Below are 16,472 nucleotides of genomic sequence, written 5' to 3'. Positions count from 1 at the left end.
GGGGGGGGGGATTCCAACCTCCGAAGTTTAGTTTAAAATACGATCTAAGCAACCCCACTTAATTTAGAAGTATGTAGTCGAAAATTGTAAAAAGCAAAAAACAACAGCAAAAAAAAAACAAAACAAACTTATACCAATACAGTAGAATTTAGTTATCTACCAACCTAAATACTTTAAAATGCTAAAACAAAGTTTTTTTATTTTTTCTAATTTCAAAATATGTTGCACCATTATTGTGATGTTTAATTTGCAGTATATTTCAATTTAACTTTTATTATAAAAAGTTTGAGTTTATAATTTGTTTCTTGCAAAAAAAAAAAAATACCCTCTCTGAAAAAAACAGGTAAAACTAGCTGATAAAATATGTAAGCCTTCTGGGGAGCTAACCGCTTCAATATAATTCCAGAAACATATAGTGAGAAAACACGGAACATTTTATATATTGAATATACTATATATATAATTTTTTATGGTAGGAAGTTAAAATATGGAGTTTTTTTTTTGGGGGGGGAGGTGAATTAGCGATTTTTTAAAATTTCAGACGATAGAAGTTAAAAATCTAGCGATTTTCTGGAGATTTCTTTCTCCTGATCTCGCGGGTTTTTTTAAATCTCAGTTGCCAATACTGCATGTGATATCACTAAAAGGATATTTTGGTCTCACCACTACAGGCTTAATGTAAACAGAATGTGTTTACAATATCGGTAAATTTTCAATGGGTTTAATCACATGATTATTGATAATGTAACCATGTGATTGAAATTTAATTTAAATTAACCACACGTGGTCGCTTTCCTATCAAATATTCATCGAAAAATGGTAGGTACAGACAAAATGAGTGCCGACGCTCAAAGTGTATAAACATTTTGACCCTTCCCTTTACTTAAAAATTCACCAAAAATCAGAAAATTAACTAATTTTAATGAAAATTTCAGTATTTATCAAATAATAATCGCAGAATATAATGAACTAATTATTTTTACTTAACTCTTAGTGAAAATGTTTTATTTTGTTTAAACAAAAAATACCTTCACTAAAGTTATGGTTTTCAGTAGTAAATAAAAAAACGCAAGAATTTATTTTTACTTTTTTTATATAAATAAAGCATCATAATTTGTAACAATAAAAAATAATTTTTACAGGAACATTACGAAAAAAAGCCCCTAAAGTCCGTATTAATGAATTCGATATAACTCAAAGAAAAATGAATTTCTCGTATACTATTCAGGAAATTAAAGATTCAATTAGATTCCTATTTCAGTCACCTAAATTATTTAGGGTGAAATGAGTTTAGGAATTTGTAGCAAAACCTAAAAATTCTTTTTTATTTTTGCTTAAAAAAATAGCATTAATACAGTAAGTTAGGTAAAATTTGCATAGAATGTTCTGCTTTACGGTTGTTGTAAAAATGGAACGGAAGTTTGAATTTTGTTCCCTTTTAAATTCGGTACATTTTTACATTACGTCCAACTCATCGTTCACATTCGGCATGTCAACTTTTATAGCTTTTCGGGTATGCTGACAAGGTTAGGGGTGTCTATTCCGAAAGCCGTTCTTAACATGGTAGATTGGAGTGTTTATTCGTTGTAAACGTACCCGACAACCTATAAATGTCAACATTTCCAATGTGAATGGTAAGCTGGACTTATGTAAAAAATAACAAAAAGATATACCAAACTGACTTTTTCGTTTAAAAATGGAATTATTTCCCTTTCGTTATTAACTTTTTTTTTTTTTTTAATATTTTGTGTTTTATATACATAAAGTACAATTGTTGAATGTTATGTTTTGATCATATTCGTTTGGGGGGGGGGGCACAATTAAAAAATTAAGAAAGATTAAAACGGAACGAAATTTAAGTTCCCGTTCCATTTTTACAACAACCGTAAAACAGCGCATACTCAGCAAGTTTTATCGTAATTTATAAGCATAATGTTGAAACACTAAATCAACATTTTATTTATTTTTTTGCATAATTAATGCGGGAAGTATTTTTCTGTTTATTTTCTGAACATCTGTTAAAACAAAAATAATTAGTACATTCTCTTGAAAAAAAGAATCAAACTTTTCTCTACTTTCACCTAACTATTTACAGTATTCATCTGTTCTTTTTATAATAAAAATTCCGTTTTCAAAGAGAAACGTTTACTGCCAAATTTCTTTAAAAAAAAAAAAAGTGCAAGTTTTCCTGAAAAAAAAAAACTTTCACCTAACAATTTATGGTAAGAAATTAATCTTTTTTTGGGGGCAAAAATAACAACTTTTATTGATTAAAAAAATTGCAAACAATAATAAAAGTAAATAAACGAACAAAATGTAATTTTTCTTGAGAAATGTGTTCCATTTTAACAAACTGAGCCACAGCAATGCGTGGCCGGGTACAGCTAGTATATATATATATATATATATATATATATATATATATATATATATATATATATATATAGTAATAATAATTAGTAATAAATAGTGATATTCACACCTAGAAATAAAATAGGTTTAAGCCTCCCAAAATTTGTACTAGAACTGTTCCGTAAGAACCCATAAAAAAAATCCGTGAAATCACCTCAGAGGAATGCTTCACATGTCTCCATGCAGTAAGTTAGTCCAAAATATATGTTATTCTACATTGCACTTTAGAGAACCTACTGTTTCTTTTATAAAATTATTTTATATAAACTTCTTTTACGTACAGGGTTTGAACCTACAGAACACGTCATGCAAAAAAAAAAAAAAACATGTAAATTTTCAAGTCTTTTAAAAATCTTTGCAGTTAATAAAAAAAATGAGAAATTTACATGCGGAGTTTGAACCTACAGACCACGTCATGCAACCCCCCCCCTCAAAAAAAAAACATGCTATCAACTTACCCACAGTAAAATTTTCATAACTTGTTGTTCTATCATTGTTGCTAAGCGATAAGATGGAAAAAATAGTTTTACCAATGATAGATAAATTAAAATAATGGTTTCGATTATCGGTAATTATCGGGGGTATTCTGAGACAAAACTTAACTAAGATCACTCCCAGACTTAGACACTAAAGTTCTGCAAATTTTGAAGAAAATCTGTTCAGCCGTTTTGGAGTCTATAAGGAACGAACTCGCACACAAACAAAGTTGCATTTATATAATTGTAGAGATATTGATGTCAAAGAACTAATTGAACTAAAATCAAAAAGAAAAAAAAACAATTAAAAAGAAACTAAACAAAACAAAAATAACAATAATAAAATAATTAAGTTTATTGTGTTAATTGTAATAATTTCAATGAGAAATTGTAATTGACATAATTTACAATTAGCAAGGACATCTGGCATTACCCAGAACTAATAACTTTAAATTTGAAACATTAAGGCAATTTTTTTTCTCACATATTTCTTATTTTTATTTTTTTTTTATATCTCCAAAATTTTTTTGGCATCATATAAAGTTATTAGAAAACGTCTGATTTAAATCTTTGGTGTTTGGGCATTTATGTTACTGCCCTATTTTTTAAAATAATATTTTCAAGTTAAATTCAATTTTTATATTTTTCTTCTATTGAATTGTTAGGTGAAAATACAGAATAGTTACAAAACATCCTCCTCTCCCCTATGTTAAAAATGACTTTCTAAATAATAATGTTATTATTTCAGCATGGTAACATAGATGCACAAGTACCAAATCTTTTACCTTATACTAGTTGGCTTACCCAATGGTTACTTGGGTTAGGGTAGGTGATAGCATCACATGATGCAGTATAGTGAAGATAAAGGAATACCTTTTGAGTTTATTTATGTTCTGCTTTCTTTGTTCTGCTAAAAAATACATCACCACATGCCTTCTATTTTACAAATTTCATAAAAATCTGTCTTTAAATCTATGGTTACACTAATGGTTAAATCTATGGTTACACTAGATGGGGAGGGGGGGGCTTTGCCCGGTCGTAAAATAAGCTTAAATATAATATTTTAATTTGTCCAGATTTCTTATATATTATTATAGAGTCTTGATTGGTACCATCAGCTAGAATCGAAACTGAAAGCAAAACTGTAGCATTCAAAGCTGGTGACGTTACCACTGTACCGGCGTAACACGCATATGAACTGATTAAGAATTAAAGATCGACTAAAATGAATGTACAAAATGAATAACAATTTTTTTCAATTTTGACCAATTTTTGACCGCTTAAAAACTATTTTAACCGGCTAAAGACCCATAAAAGAACGGTCTATAAAAAAATTTGAGGCCTCTAGCGCCGCACTGCGACTAAGTTTTAGTAGAGATAAAGTTTGGAAATATGGAGACAGACAGACATATAGCCTTTTATGTATTAGATTTATTTTTTTTAAAAGCATTTTGTTCACTTTGCTCTGATCCAAATCAAATTTGAGTGCAAGTACATATACAAGGTCAAAGGGTACAGTAGATAAAGAGAAAAAAACATTCAACAAATTGTAAATAACTTCAGATTATTGTTGTTGTTGTTGTCATTGTTGTTGTCATTGTTGTTGTCGTTGTTGTTGTCATTGTTGTTGTCATTGTTGTTGTCGTTGTTGTTATGTAAAGCTAAGGATATTCAAGTCATGAAACAAAATCTAAGAAAGATAAAGATAATAATCAGCAATAAATAAATTAATAAATGATACTCATCTCAATAATGAATTCCAATTAAAATAATATATATATATATATATATATATATATATATATACTAGTCGGTACGGACCCGACCATGGAAGATCAGATAATAAATAAACATAGATTTATACGATCAAAAAATTCAACCTTGATCACCCTTCGGGGCCTGTGGCACAGTGGATAGAGACGTTAAATCTCTACGGTTCCAGGTGCAAATTGTCTGAAGATAGCGGTTTCAATTCTACCCAAAGCTGGCCAGAGGCTTACTTGGCCAAAAACGTGGTGAGACAACAACAACTATGGAAGGCAGTAATTGCTGAGGATGCAGTTAGGAGATTTGGAGTTCCTATCCTGTTGCAGTTATCACCTGACGAAGACCAGAGGAATAGTTGGCCAAAACGTTGTGAAACAACTAAGAAAGATGAGGATAATAGTCCACAATAAAATAAAGTAATAAATAATACTCATCTCAATAATGAATTCCAATTAAAATGATATTCAAGTACTAGTCGTACCTATCCGGCATTACCCTGTGTTAATCATTTTAGTAGAATGCTTCACACGCTCATATTTTATTGTCATCAAAATCATTGAAATCGCCCATTTTTTAATTAAATCGATTGATTGCCTGCTCTAGTTGAGGACCCATTGCACCGCAATGGGAGGAAGCTTCATATGCCCTGCAGTAACCTAGTCCACAATACATTGCACTGTAGAGAACCTACTGTTGATTTTATAAAATTGTTGTTTATATATAATGGTTTGAATTAAAGTTTAAAATGCAAAAGTCAAGTATCATGCTTCAATTGTGCTCTAAACAGAAACATTCATTTTGAACATGCCCCTGGCATATCAAAGAACCAACTGTCGATTTTATATGCCTGGCCTTACTGGTTGTGCGGTGATAATCACTTGAATTTAAGTCTAAAATGAAAAAGTCACATGTCATGAGTAATTGTGCTTTAAACAGAAACATTCATTTTGAATGCGCCCTTGTCATGTCAAAGAATTTACTATACTGTTAATTTTTTATGTTGGGCCTTTCGGTAATAAAACTTCTTAAATGCACTTGTGATGTTAGGCTGTGTAAGGTGTTAACTCAAAATCGTCTGTTTCTTCTTTCATCACATTATTTCGAATATCAACACTTATCAAAGATATTCTGATAAAAAAAAAACTAAGAACACTGCTAGATACATACAGTATCTTTGTATGAAATTTCATAAAAATCAGCCCAGCCATTTTCGATTTCATATAGAACGAATTCTCTCTCACACACACACACACACACGAGCTAATTGTCGCGGCTCGAGATTTGAAATCCATTTTCTCTCTGGCTTGTCCAATCACAAGCCAGCTCTCAATCACATGACCGAGTACATAAAAGGCGAAATCACAAACCTTTCTTCCTCTTTCTCGCTGACTCCAGCTGGCAGCTGACTTCCCCTGGCTTTGGTCCCAGGCCGAACGTGAGTACAACAAGCTAACAGTGGCTCTCTTGAAACTCACATTTATTTCCACATGTGGTACCCAAACGAACTTTGTTTATCATACTATCGGACTACTCTCATCGATACACCGACACACACACACACACCTTTTGTTCTGTCTCTACTATTGGACGGACGCATGCTCCTACAACATATACACTGCAACACTGAAATACACTGAATACCTTTCCCTTTTTTTCTCCTTCAACAGGCCTGACTAATGTCTACCCTTCGTCTCCATATCAGGAACTCTTTTCACGACTACTATAAATACAAGCGCGCACGAACACTGAACTCTCATACTAACCCGTTTCTCTCTTCTACTAATGCTACTAACGAAGATAACAAATAAAGTTGTTTATTAATATAGAATGAAACTCCATTTCGTTGTCTCTTCTTCTTTAAAGTTCCTTTTATATAATAGAAAAAATCAATGAAACCAATCTTTTGCATATACTAATTTGGTGATTTTTTTTGTTATTTTTTAAGTTGAACTCAATTCCTTTATTTTTGCTCTCATGAATAAAAAGCAGGAGTCGCCGTATTTTTTCTTACTGTCTACATTCATTTTACTACTACTAATTTTTGTTTTTTAAAGCGTTTGAATGTTTTGAAGCATGTGCTAAATATTTCAACTTCCACTGATTTCTTTTTCCTCCTCTTCTTTTAACACAAATGACAAACGGAAAGTAGAGGTATAAGCCACCATTATTGCATTAAATTTGTTATGCTTTGAATGGCGCCGGTCAATCTAATGATTTTTGTTGTTTTCAAAGGAAATTGAAATCAATGAAAAGAAACACGAGGAAAGATTAGAAAATCAAAAGTTGGAAGCTGATGAAAAACTTCAAGAAATCACCAGGAGACACAAAAAAGAAGGTTTAGTATGAATTCTTGTCTTTTCTTCTCTTTATGTCTAAAAAAAAAATAGGAAACAACACTAACCCTATGTGGGTTTAACTGGCTTCCTCCAAAGGAAGAAGTTCCATGGGAGTATGAAATTCACAGGCAGCCCCCAGTTGCATGTATACCCTCATTAGGAGAGATGACAACGTTAGGTTTTTGCAACTTTTGCAGGGAGGTATTAACATCCTCCTACATACAGCGCTTGGAATTCACAAATTGGTCACCCATCTGGTACTGACCAGGCTTAATGTTGCTTAACTTCAGTGATCTAACAAGAACCGATGTGCTAACTTGACTATGTTGTATATCTCTTCATGTCTAGTATCAGTTTATTAATTACTAAATACTGGAATTGGCTGAACATCAGTTTTAGTTTCATTTTTTTTGTTTTTTTTTTACCGCATCCCTTTTGCTTTTTCTCTTGGTTATTTTCTTGTAAGAAAATGTTTACATTTTTGGAAAGATAACTCAATGAATGAATATGTGTTCATTGAAAAGATCGGGTTTGAATCTTTAAATCCTAAAAATACTTTTATTATATTTTTTGATTAAGCCATCTTTTGATTAGCAAATAAATTTCTGTTTTTAAAATGTGATCTTAAAAGTTAAATTATAACTCTATCATTTGTTCATTAAATTATCAATTGAACCAAATAAAAAAAAAAAACCCAAAAACAAATGTTTGAAAGCTCAGTCTCTCGGCTGACAAATATCCAAAAATTGGCCAAAAACATTCATTCTTACACTGTCAACTGGGCCGTTTTTTACACTTTTTCGTCGACATTTTTGCAAAGTACGCCTTACAATGACTGAGCTTAATTTGAATGGCAGCAACGTCGTATGTCATGGTGGGTGCAGCGACTAAACACTTCCTTTTCTTCTTAGCATTACAGATTCGAGCCTGACTGCCTGCTTACTATTTTTTCTTTTGTGCTCACGCGGGTAGTCGCTGCTATTTTCATTTTTTTAAGGGGGTTTTGAAACATTTTTTTTTATTAGGACTCCGTTCATCAATACCCTTACCATAAAACCTCTCCACACCCGGGCAACGCTGGTGCCTCTGCTAGTTTTAAATAATTGTCACCCAAGTCATGTCCTCTTTCCCTACATAGACAGATACATAGGATAGTAAAACAGTTACGATTATATTACAACTAATGAATATTCATATTGGACTGTTTATCTACAACCTCATTATAATTGTGCCTTTTTGTTATCAGAATACGGCAGAGGAAGAAAATTGTGTTATGAAATTTTATTTAAACGAGAAGTAAAAACTTGTTTTTGGTTAATACTTTTATTTCTCTCTCTTTTTTTTTTTTTCGATTTTCTTATTTTTAGTGGGGCATCCTACCAGATGCCAAACATTCACCCACTATCTCATACATTCCAACCGATAGATATCTTAAACATTCTAAACATCTTTTTAAGTGCAATTGCTTGAATCTCTTTTGCACTCAGTTCACCGGGTATATTTGCCTGGTAGTTTCTGAAATTCTTTTTCATGAGTTCCGTTGCTCCTATAATTACAGAAATGCTGGAGATCTTTCTAAGATTCCAGTTTCTTTTCATATTGTACATGAGACTTCGATATTTTGTTATCTTTTCCTTCTTAGCTTCCCTGTTAAACTCAGCATCATTAGAGACACTGACTTCTACTAAGGTTGCTGTTCTTTATCAGTAAAAAGCTTCTTAACCTAACACCCCGCAGTTAATATGCTAAATAAAACCTAATTTTCAGAAATATCTACTCCTTGTGATGATTAAAAACCATTGACAAAATTTTACAGTAAACGACCCATTATTTTTTTTTATTTAAGATATAGAATTTATTGAATTTCTTTCACCACATTCTACTAAATAGGAATTCACCTGATTATTCTTTCTGATATTGAAAGAAATGAGTCTTCAATTGATTTGAAGGAAAAAATTGAATTTTTTTAATAATAAAAAGCTACTAGATTATTTTCTGTAAAATTTCGTTTTTCACCATAACAAGTAAGTGTTTCTAAAAATTAGAATTTTATTTAGCCAATTTACTGGAGAGAAGTAATATATATATATATATATATATATATATATATATATATATATATATATATAAACGTCTATAAATGTGCGTGTGCGTATCCTGTGTGTGTGTATGGGTACGTGTAGAAGTATATGTGGTAGTGTGCGGGTGTACATGCATGTATGTTCATATATGCGAGTGTGTTCGTGGGGTGCATGGGTGTTCAATTCAAAGTTTTATAAAAGACTTGGTTTTGAATGGAGGCCACACAAGTTGCTGACCATTCCAAGTCAAAAATGTTGGAATGGTCATATTCAAATAGATCTTAACCTTATTGGCTATACCCGTGCCCCTCCTGCTGCTAATCCTGCCCGTCCTACATTCATGTTTCCATCATTCACACTGGATCGTTTTTTTTTTTTTTTTTTTTTATATTCAGTCTTCACCCCAAACAAGGCAAGTGCCACTTTGAAGTAGGGGCTACTATCGGGAACCTAATTTGCGGGGACATTATGAAGGGTGATGAGTAGAAAGATGTTTGTTCACGTTACACTTGAACTTCTGCATATCAGTACAGTTGGGAAAGCAGTATCCTGGAAGGGAGTTTTTTTTTTTTTTACATGGAAGTCACCACTTATCAAGGCCCAGAAGCCACTCGGGGATAAGGGCTATTGTGTGTACAGTAATCAATGGGATAGTGTCATAGTAATAGTAAGTATTGGGGATTTAACAAAGTGTCATTACTTAAGGGGGCGGTTCATCAGGAATTTGTTTGTGTTGGACTTGAAGACATCCAAGTTGAAGTCGGGAGGGAAACAGGCAAGCAGCAGAGAGTTCCACAGGCATGCAGTTCTAAGAAAGAAGTTTTGTTCATGGAATCTCCGTTTTGATTTAGGCACAGGTAAAGAGTGGGGAAAATTATTGACAGTGGTTTCAGCTAGTTGGGTGTTTTTCATGAAAGATTGGTGAGAGGAGACCAGAGAATGGAGCTCAGACGAGCACTTGCCATGGAAATAATGATAAAACAAAGACATGCTCGCAACGTCTCTTCTATGGGAGAGAGGTTGCAGGGTAGAGAAAAGGGCATCCCCCACCAAGCCACAAAGTCTATTTTATACTCTGTCAAGGTACGATAAGCTGTTTTTAGCAGCTCCTGCCCAGATGTGGCAGCGGTACTTCAGCCTTGGACGTACTTGGCTTTTATATAGATAGAGAATTGCATCAGTAGTGGGATATCTTCTGGAGCAGTAGAAGGACCCCACCATTTTCCCAGCAACCTTGGCCACAGACTTGATGTATGTGTTCCATTTCAGATCAGGAGTAAAGATCAAACCCAGAAGCTTATCAAAACATGGGGCCTCCCCTAGACAAGAGCCATCCATTTCAATTGATGCCAGATGGGGATCAGAGCGTTGATGATGTAATGATAGGAGTTTGGTCTTAGATGCATTAAAGGTAACCAGCCACCTCTTCCCCCACTGTACCACACGCTCAAGATCTGAAGAGAGAGAATCAGAGAGAACATTGTCATTTACGGCCTTTGATGTGTTGCCATAGATAGTCGTGTCATCAGCATAGATGTCAACGAATGATTTTAGTATGTGTTTTGGGAGATCATTAATGTAGATCAAGAAGAGAGTTGGGCCCAGAATGGACCCCTAAGGGACTTCAGTATTAATACTATGAACCTCTGATTTCTGCTCATCAACCACTACTCTTATGAGCCTATCAGAAAGAAATGATTTAAAGATTGAGAAAACATTTCCAGTTATACCGTAGCTGGAAATCTTGTGAAGTAGGCCTTTATGCCATACCTTATCAAAGGCCTTTGATATGTCAAGAACAATTGCCCTAGAAATTAAGCCTTTATCGAGAGATTCGCTAATCCTATGAGATATAACCATTAGCACATTAACTGGTCCCACTTATGTTGGGCTTGAAACCGACGGTACCAATGTTTTTCTAACCTTCTGTACAGTTTTTAATAAATAAATATTAAGCTCTTATATTGAAAATGGGTTTCTTCATAATCGAGCATTGTTGATGGAATTCTTTCCCCCAAAGAGTGAACAAATGGAGGAATAAAAAGTGTAACATCGATTCTTTAAGAGGAGATTTACAGGATAATGCAAAGCTCAGCAAATTGCTTGGAAGCTTATACAGAATATGAAGAAATAAAAAAAACGACAATATGAAAATATATACTAATGTATATAGATTTATTCGTTTATTCAACATGGATGTTACATCAATTGGGGATGTATTATCCTACATCCCTAATTGATGTAACGTCCATGTTGAATAAACAAATAAATTTATATACATTAGTATATATTTTTATATTGGTGTTTTTTTTATTTCTTCATATTCTCTCTCTCTCTCTCTCTCTCTCTCTATATATATATATATATATATATATATATATATATATATATATATATATATATATATATATATAAAGTGACCTTGTCTGTCTGGCTGCATGAGGAACGATTTCTGCCAAATTAATCTGTCGATTTTTGGTCTATAGATGTACAATTTGATATATGGAGGATGTGGACCTTGTAGAACAAATTTGATTTAGTTTTTAACTGGTAAAAGTAGCTGCTAGGGATCTAAATTTAAAAAATGGAACATGGCAGGCGTAAGTCGACTTGAAGTGCTTCTCTATGCATGTGCAAATATACATTTAAATGTATATGTCAGTTAATTTCAAAGTTTTGATATCTATCTGTTGTTAACTTAGACGTTAACGAATAAGGCTGGAACACTAAATATTTTGCTTTTGATTCTAGTTGATGGCGCCCAAGTAATAATTTAAAAATAAAACTTTTGAAATCACAATATGGGTACAATATAATAATCAATAGAGTATTAACTCTGTAGTAATAAATATGAAATATGCATGAGTTAAAATATCATGTTTAAGTGTATTTTATGACTGAGCCATGCTGGGCGGCCACTACTATACATATATATATATATATATATATATATATATATTATATGTATTGGGTACAATGTAATAATCAATTGGCTATACAATAATAAATACGAAATCTATATAAATTAAAAATATCATATTTAAATGTATTTTCTGACCGGGCAATTCCAGGTAGTCAGCTAGTATGTCATTCAAACACAATAGTGTTTGAATATATAGTTAAGTGGCAGTTTCAGTTGTTTAGAACTGCTTTAAAGCTTCACCACTCACTCAATTTTGGACCAAATTTCAAACAATCATTACAGTTCACAGATCACCTTCTCAGCTATATTATGAAAAAATTTTTTTCAGTTTTTGTTCAGAAAAACAAAAGTTATGATGAATTTACTGGTGTTCAAAATTGTAAAACAGAAAAACGTAAGGAGGTGAGCAACGTTTTTTATGAGTGATTTCCATAGCAACTACATTGCTTCAGTGACTACTGTTGCTACCAATTCACTGCTCTTGCAAAAAGAGAAGTAACAAGTGAGACAGAGAGAATGAAAGAATGAAAGGGAGATAATTGGGGGAATTTTATTGAAAGCAGACGAGTGCCATACATTGTTATTACATATATGTATGTTATGTTTATGGGAGGCAAAAAAATAAGACTGAAATTAAACAAAAAACAAAGCAATTTATTGGAAGTCTGGAAAAATCATGGATTACAATAGAATAATGCAAGCATGAAAAATAATATAGTTAAGCTTAAAAATGAAAAAGTAAAGGACTAGTTGTGAAAACTGGAAAAGAAAAGGACAAAATATTCTAGTAAAAAATATAATAAATTTATAACTTAAAATATTGCAGCATTAATAATTTTAAAAAAAATTCAATTTATAACATTATATAATCAATTCAAATAAAAATAACACAATTAGTTTGAGTAAGGTGCAAATAAAGACTACTTGTGTTATTTTTATTTGTATAATTTTGTTATTTTTTAATGTATACTTTTCAATGATGTCCTTTTTTTTTATATTTTATTTCAATAAATTGTTTCCAAATACAAATACTGGATAACAAAAAAAGCGAAGGTACTGTTTTGCCTCTTCACAGTTCTAGTAGCGCCACACAGAAAATTAGGGGAGATGCTATCTGACTATAACTGATGAGGCTTATCTGCAAGTCAAAGTGGCAGTGATCTTCAGGGAACTGCTTACCCTCAACACACACTGTGGACTATTCTAATATACTCGTTTATTTTGAGGAGTAAAAGCAGTCGATACAATATTTCAGCAGAACATGGACAGTGGCGTGGAAGGTGTATACTTAGATGACAGAAAGAACCAAAATCATAACAGATTGGTAGATATAGAAAATTTAAGAAGAGTAGCATGTGGTATTCCAAAATTAATGTAAAAAAAACTTTTCAGTTGTTTTCGATCATAGCTGTTTCCATGAAAAAAAAAATGTATTTCGTTTATCGTTGTTTCTAAAAAGAAAAACTTATTTCTTTGAAATATTTATTCAAAAAGAACTATTTAAATATACTTTTCTTGAAAACATTTAAGATTCTTCCATATAATGAAAACTTACGAAGAGTTTTATTTTCTTGTGTTAAAGTTTTCCTTTCCGTGTTTTGAATTTATTGTCTGGCAATGTTTGTGTTAACTTGTTCCAGCAAATTTTCCGGCTACTTACAGAAGATGCTGACCAGATCATGGATCAAATCCTGAATCAGTACTCAAAACAAGATAGAACGCACCACAATATTATACTTTCCTCAATTGTTTAAGAGACATGAATGGAGAAAGGTTATCATAGTTAAAAAATGTTTGATTTTCATGAATAATTGCTTGTTACGTTGTTATTAGTCTTCTTGCTGTTCAATGGTTTTTATATTTTTGAAGAAGAGAAAAAGGTAACTGAAATGGAAGAAATTTTGAAGAATAAAACTGATAACATTAAAGAACTTGAGAAAAATTTGGTGCAACTCGAAGACCAGAAACAAAGAGAAATAATTTCACTAAAAATTGACGTAAGTCTTTTTTTTTTTTTTTTTTTCGTGAAACAATTCTTAATGATATTCAGATTTTTCAAACTTTGAACATTAATTGAAATTCAGAATTTGTGTCGACAATGCAAAGTAAAACAAATCTTGAATTAATAATTCTTGTCATTTGCATGTTTGAAACTTTTTATTGTTTATTTATACAGTTTTTTTGTTTTGTTTTTACTCTTATTCACCACAAACCAAGCATATTGCCACTTGGATGTAAGAGGCTACTATTTGGGACCATATCGACAGGGATACTATGTCGGGAGTTGAGCAGCTAGATGTCTGTTCACATTACATTTAAATTTCTACATATCAGTACAGTCAGGAAAGCAGGAAACAGGAGAGAAAATTCCAAAGTTTAGCAGTCTGAGGAAAGAAACTATTACAGTAGAAGACTTTCCAGCATCTAGGGTTCTGCAACAATGAATGGGTGGGATTTTGCTACTTGTTCGGTTAATCGGAGGTATTTATGTTGAGGGTGTGCAAGTGCTATTGCTACTTGTTCGGTTAATCGGAGGTATTTATGTTGAGGGTGTGTAAGTGCTATTGCTACTTGTTCGGTTAATCGGAGGTATTTATGTTGAGGGTGTGCAAGTGCTATTGCTACTTGTTCGGTTAATCGGAGGTATTTATGTTGAGGGTGTGCAAGTGCTATTGCTACTTGTTCGGTTAATCAGAGGTATTTATGTTGAGGGTGTGCAAGTGCTATTGCTACTTGTTCGGTTAATCGGAGGTATTTATGTTGAGGGTGTGCAAGTGCTATTGCTACTTGTTCGGTTAATCAGAGGTATTTATGTTGAGGGTGTGCAAGTGCTATTGCTACTTGTTCGGTTAATCGGAGGTATTTATGTTGAGGGTGTGCAAGTGCTATTGCTACTTGTTCGGTTAATCAGAGGTATTTATGTTGAGGGTGTGCAAGTGCTATTGCTACTTGTTCGGTTAATCGGAGGTATTTATGTTGAGGGTGTGTAAGTGCTATTGCTACTTGTTCGGTTAATCGGAGGTATTTATGTTGAGGGTGTGCAAGTGCTATTGCTACTTGTTCGGTTAATCGGAGGTATTTATGTTGAGGGTGTGCAAGTGCTATTGCTACTTGTTCGGTTAATCAGAGGTATTTATGTTGAGGGTGTGCAAGTGCTATTGCTACTTGTTCGGTTAATCAGAGGTATTTATGTTGAGGGTGTGCAAGTGCTATTGCTACTTGTTCGGTTAATCGGAGGTATTTATGTTGAGGGTGTGCAAGTGCTATGAGTTAGAGCACATTCCATTAAAATACTTGCAAAAAACAAGCATAAGGATGCAACATTGTAGCGAGGAGACAGACGTTAGAGCTTGGCTGATAGTGAGGAACCTATTAGATTAGAGACTCTTTTTTTGGATCCTGTCTAAAAGGGAGAGACTAATGGTAGATGTACCAGCCCATTTCATAAAGAGGTGGTGGGGGCTAAGAGATGTCAAAAGTTCTGATTACTTAAGAAGAATCATTGTAGCAATGCGGGGACCAATTCTTTGATTTATATATTTTATTTTGCCAAACAAGTTTAACAAAACAAAATTACGCACAAACCCAATCAAAACATTGAGGGACCAATTCTTTGATCCCAGCAGATTATCTAATAAGAATTCATCTAGTAGACAGTTTGATACTGGTTTGATACAAGTAACATGTAACAGCGGATCATTCTCTCTCCACTTCTGTTTTTGGTTCTGTTTTAATGTGTGTGTTTTTAGGGTCTTTTTTTTTTATTTACAGTAAACGTACATAGGTAGTGGTATAGCTTTTGAACCAAATAAAACTTCTTTTTTGTATAGCATCTTCCGGACATTTACATAAAACAGCTAAAAAACAAAATCAAGATGAACTAGCACAATATTTTTTCCGATTTCAATTCCTGGAATAATTGGTTAATATACAATAAATGCATAAAACTTCTTTTTTGACATCTGTTATCGACATCTATTGGTTTGCGTTCTGAAAAAGAAAAAATTACATTTTCAATCGTTTTTTAGTCGTATTTAGTTTGATGACTGGTTTCTCTTTTGAATACTAATATGATAGACTGAATGTGAGGTGACAATCCTCTTTCACTCTCGAGTCCTCTTACTGCTACCAGCATCACCGGGTTCAAATATTTTATTGGGTACATGAAATTCTGCTACACTACTTGTAATAAATGAAGGAAAAATCCATGAATAGTCATAATGTAATAATTTATTTTGACTCCCATAAATCATCATCAGCTGTGGATCAGTTTGTTTAAATGGAACACAAAAACGAAAAAGGCAACACATATATGTCTTATGTTTTTGTTTTCAATATTTTTGGATGCACAATACTTTGAGGTGTCCCTTTTTCTGTGCAGATGTAAAGATTGTCTGATTTCCTGACTGTAGTATATGTAACATATACTTGTCCATGTGAGAAGACATCATGATATAGATGTAAGTCACACAAATGT

General features: G+C 32.7%; 1 protein-coding gene across 3 annotated transcripts in view; it reads left to right on the top strand.

The window, feature by feature from the left end:
- LOC145280097 (uncharacterized) overlaps nucleotides 1–16,472 on the top strand; it is a 166,794-nt gene that overhangs the window by 120,573 nt on the left and 29,749 nt on the right. For all 3 annotated transcript variants that reach the window (XM_080131824.1, XM_080131823.1, XM_080131822.1), the window contains 2 exons: nucleotides 6,888–6,990; nucleotides 13,865–13,992. In XM_080131824.1, the coding sequence (XP_079987950.1) occupies nucleotides 6,888–6,990; nucleotides 13,865–13,992 (231 nt within the window). The remainder of the gene's footprint in view (nucleotides 1–6,887; nucleotides 6,991–13,864; nucleotides 13,993–16,472) is intronic.

The sequence above is a fragment of the Euprymna scolopes genome, chromosome 7 (genome assembly GCF_053919585.1).
Source record: "Euprymna scolopes isolate OS-2025 chromosome 7, ASM5391958v1, whole genome shotgun sequence".
Lineage (NCBI taxonomy): Eukaryota > Metazoa > Mollusca > Cephalopoda > Sepiida > Sepiolidae > Euprymna > Euprymna scolopes.
Note: the sequence above shows the minus strand (reverse complement) of the source record. Positions and strands in the feature narration are given on the sequence as shown.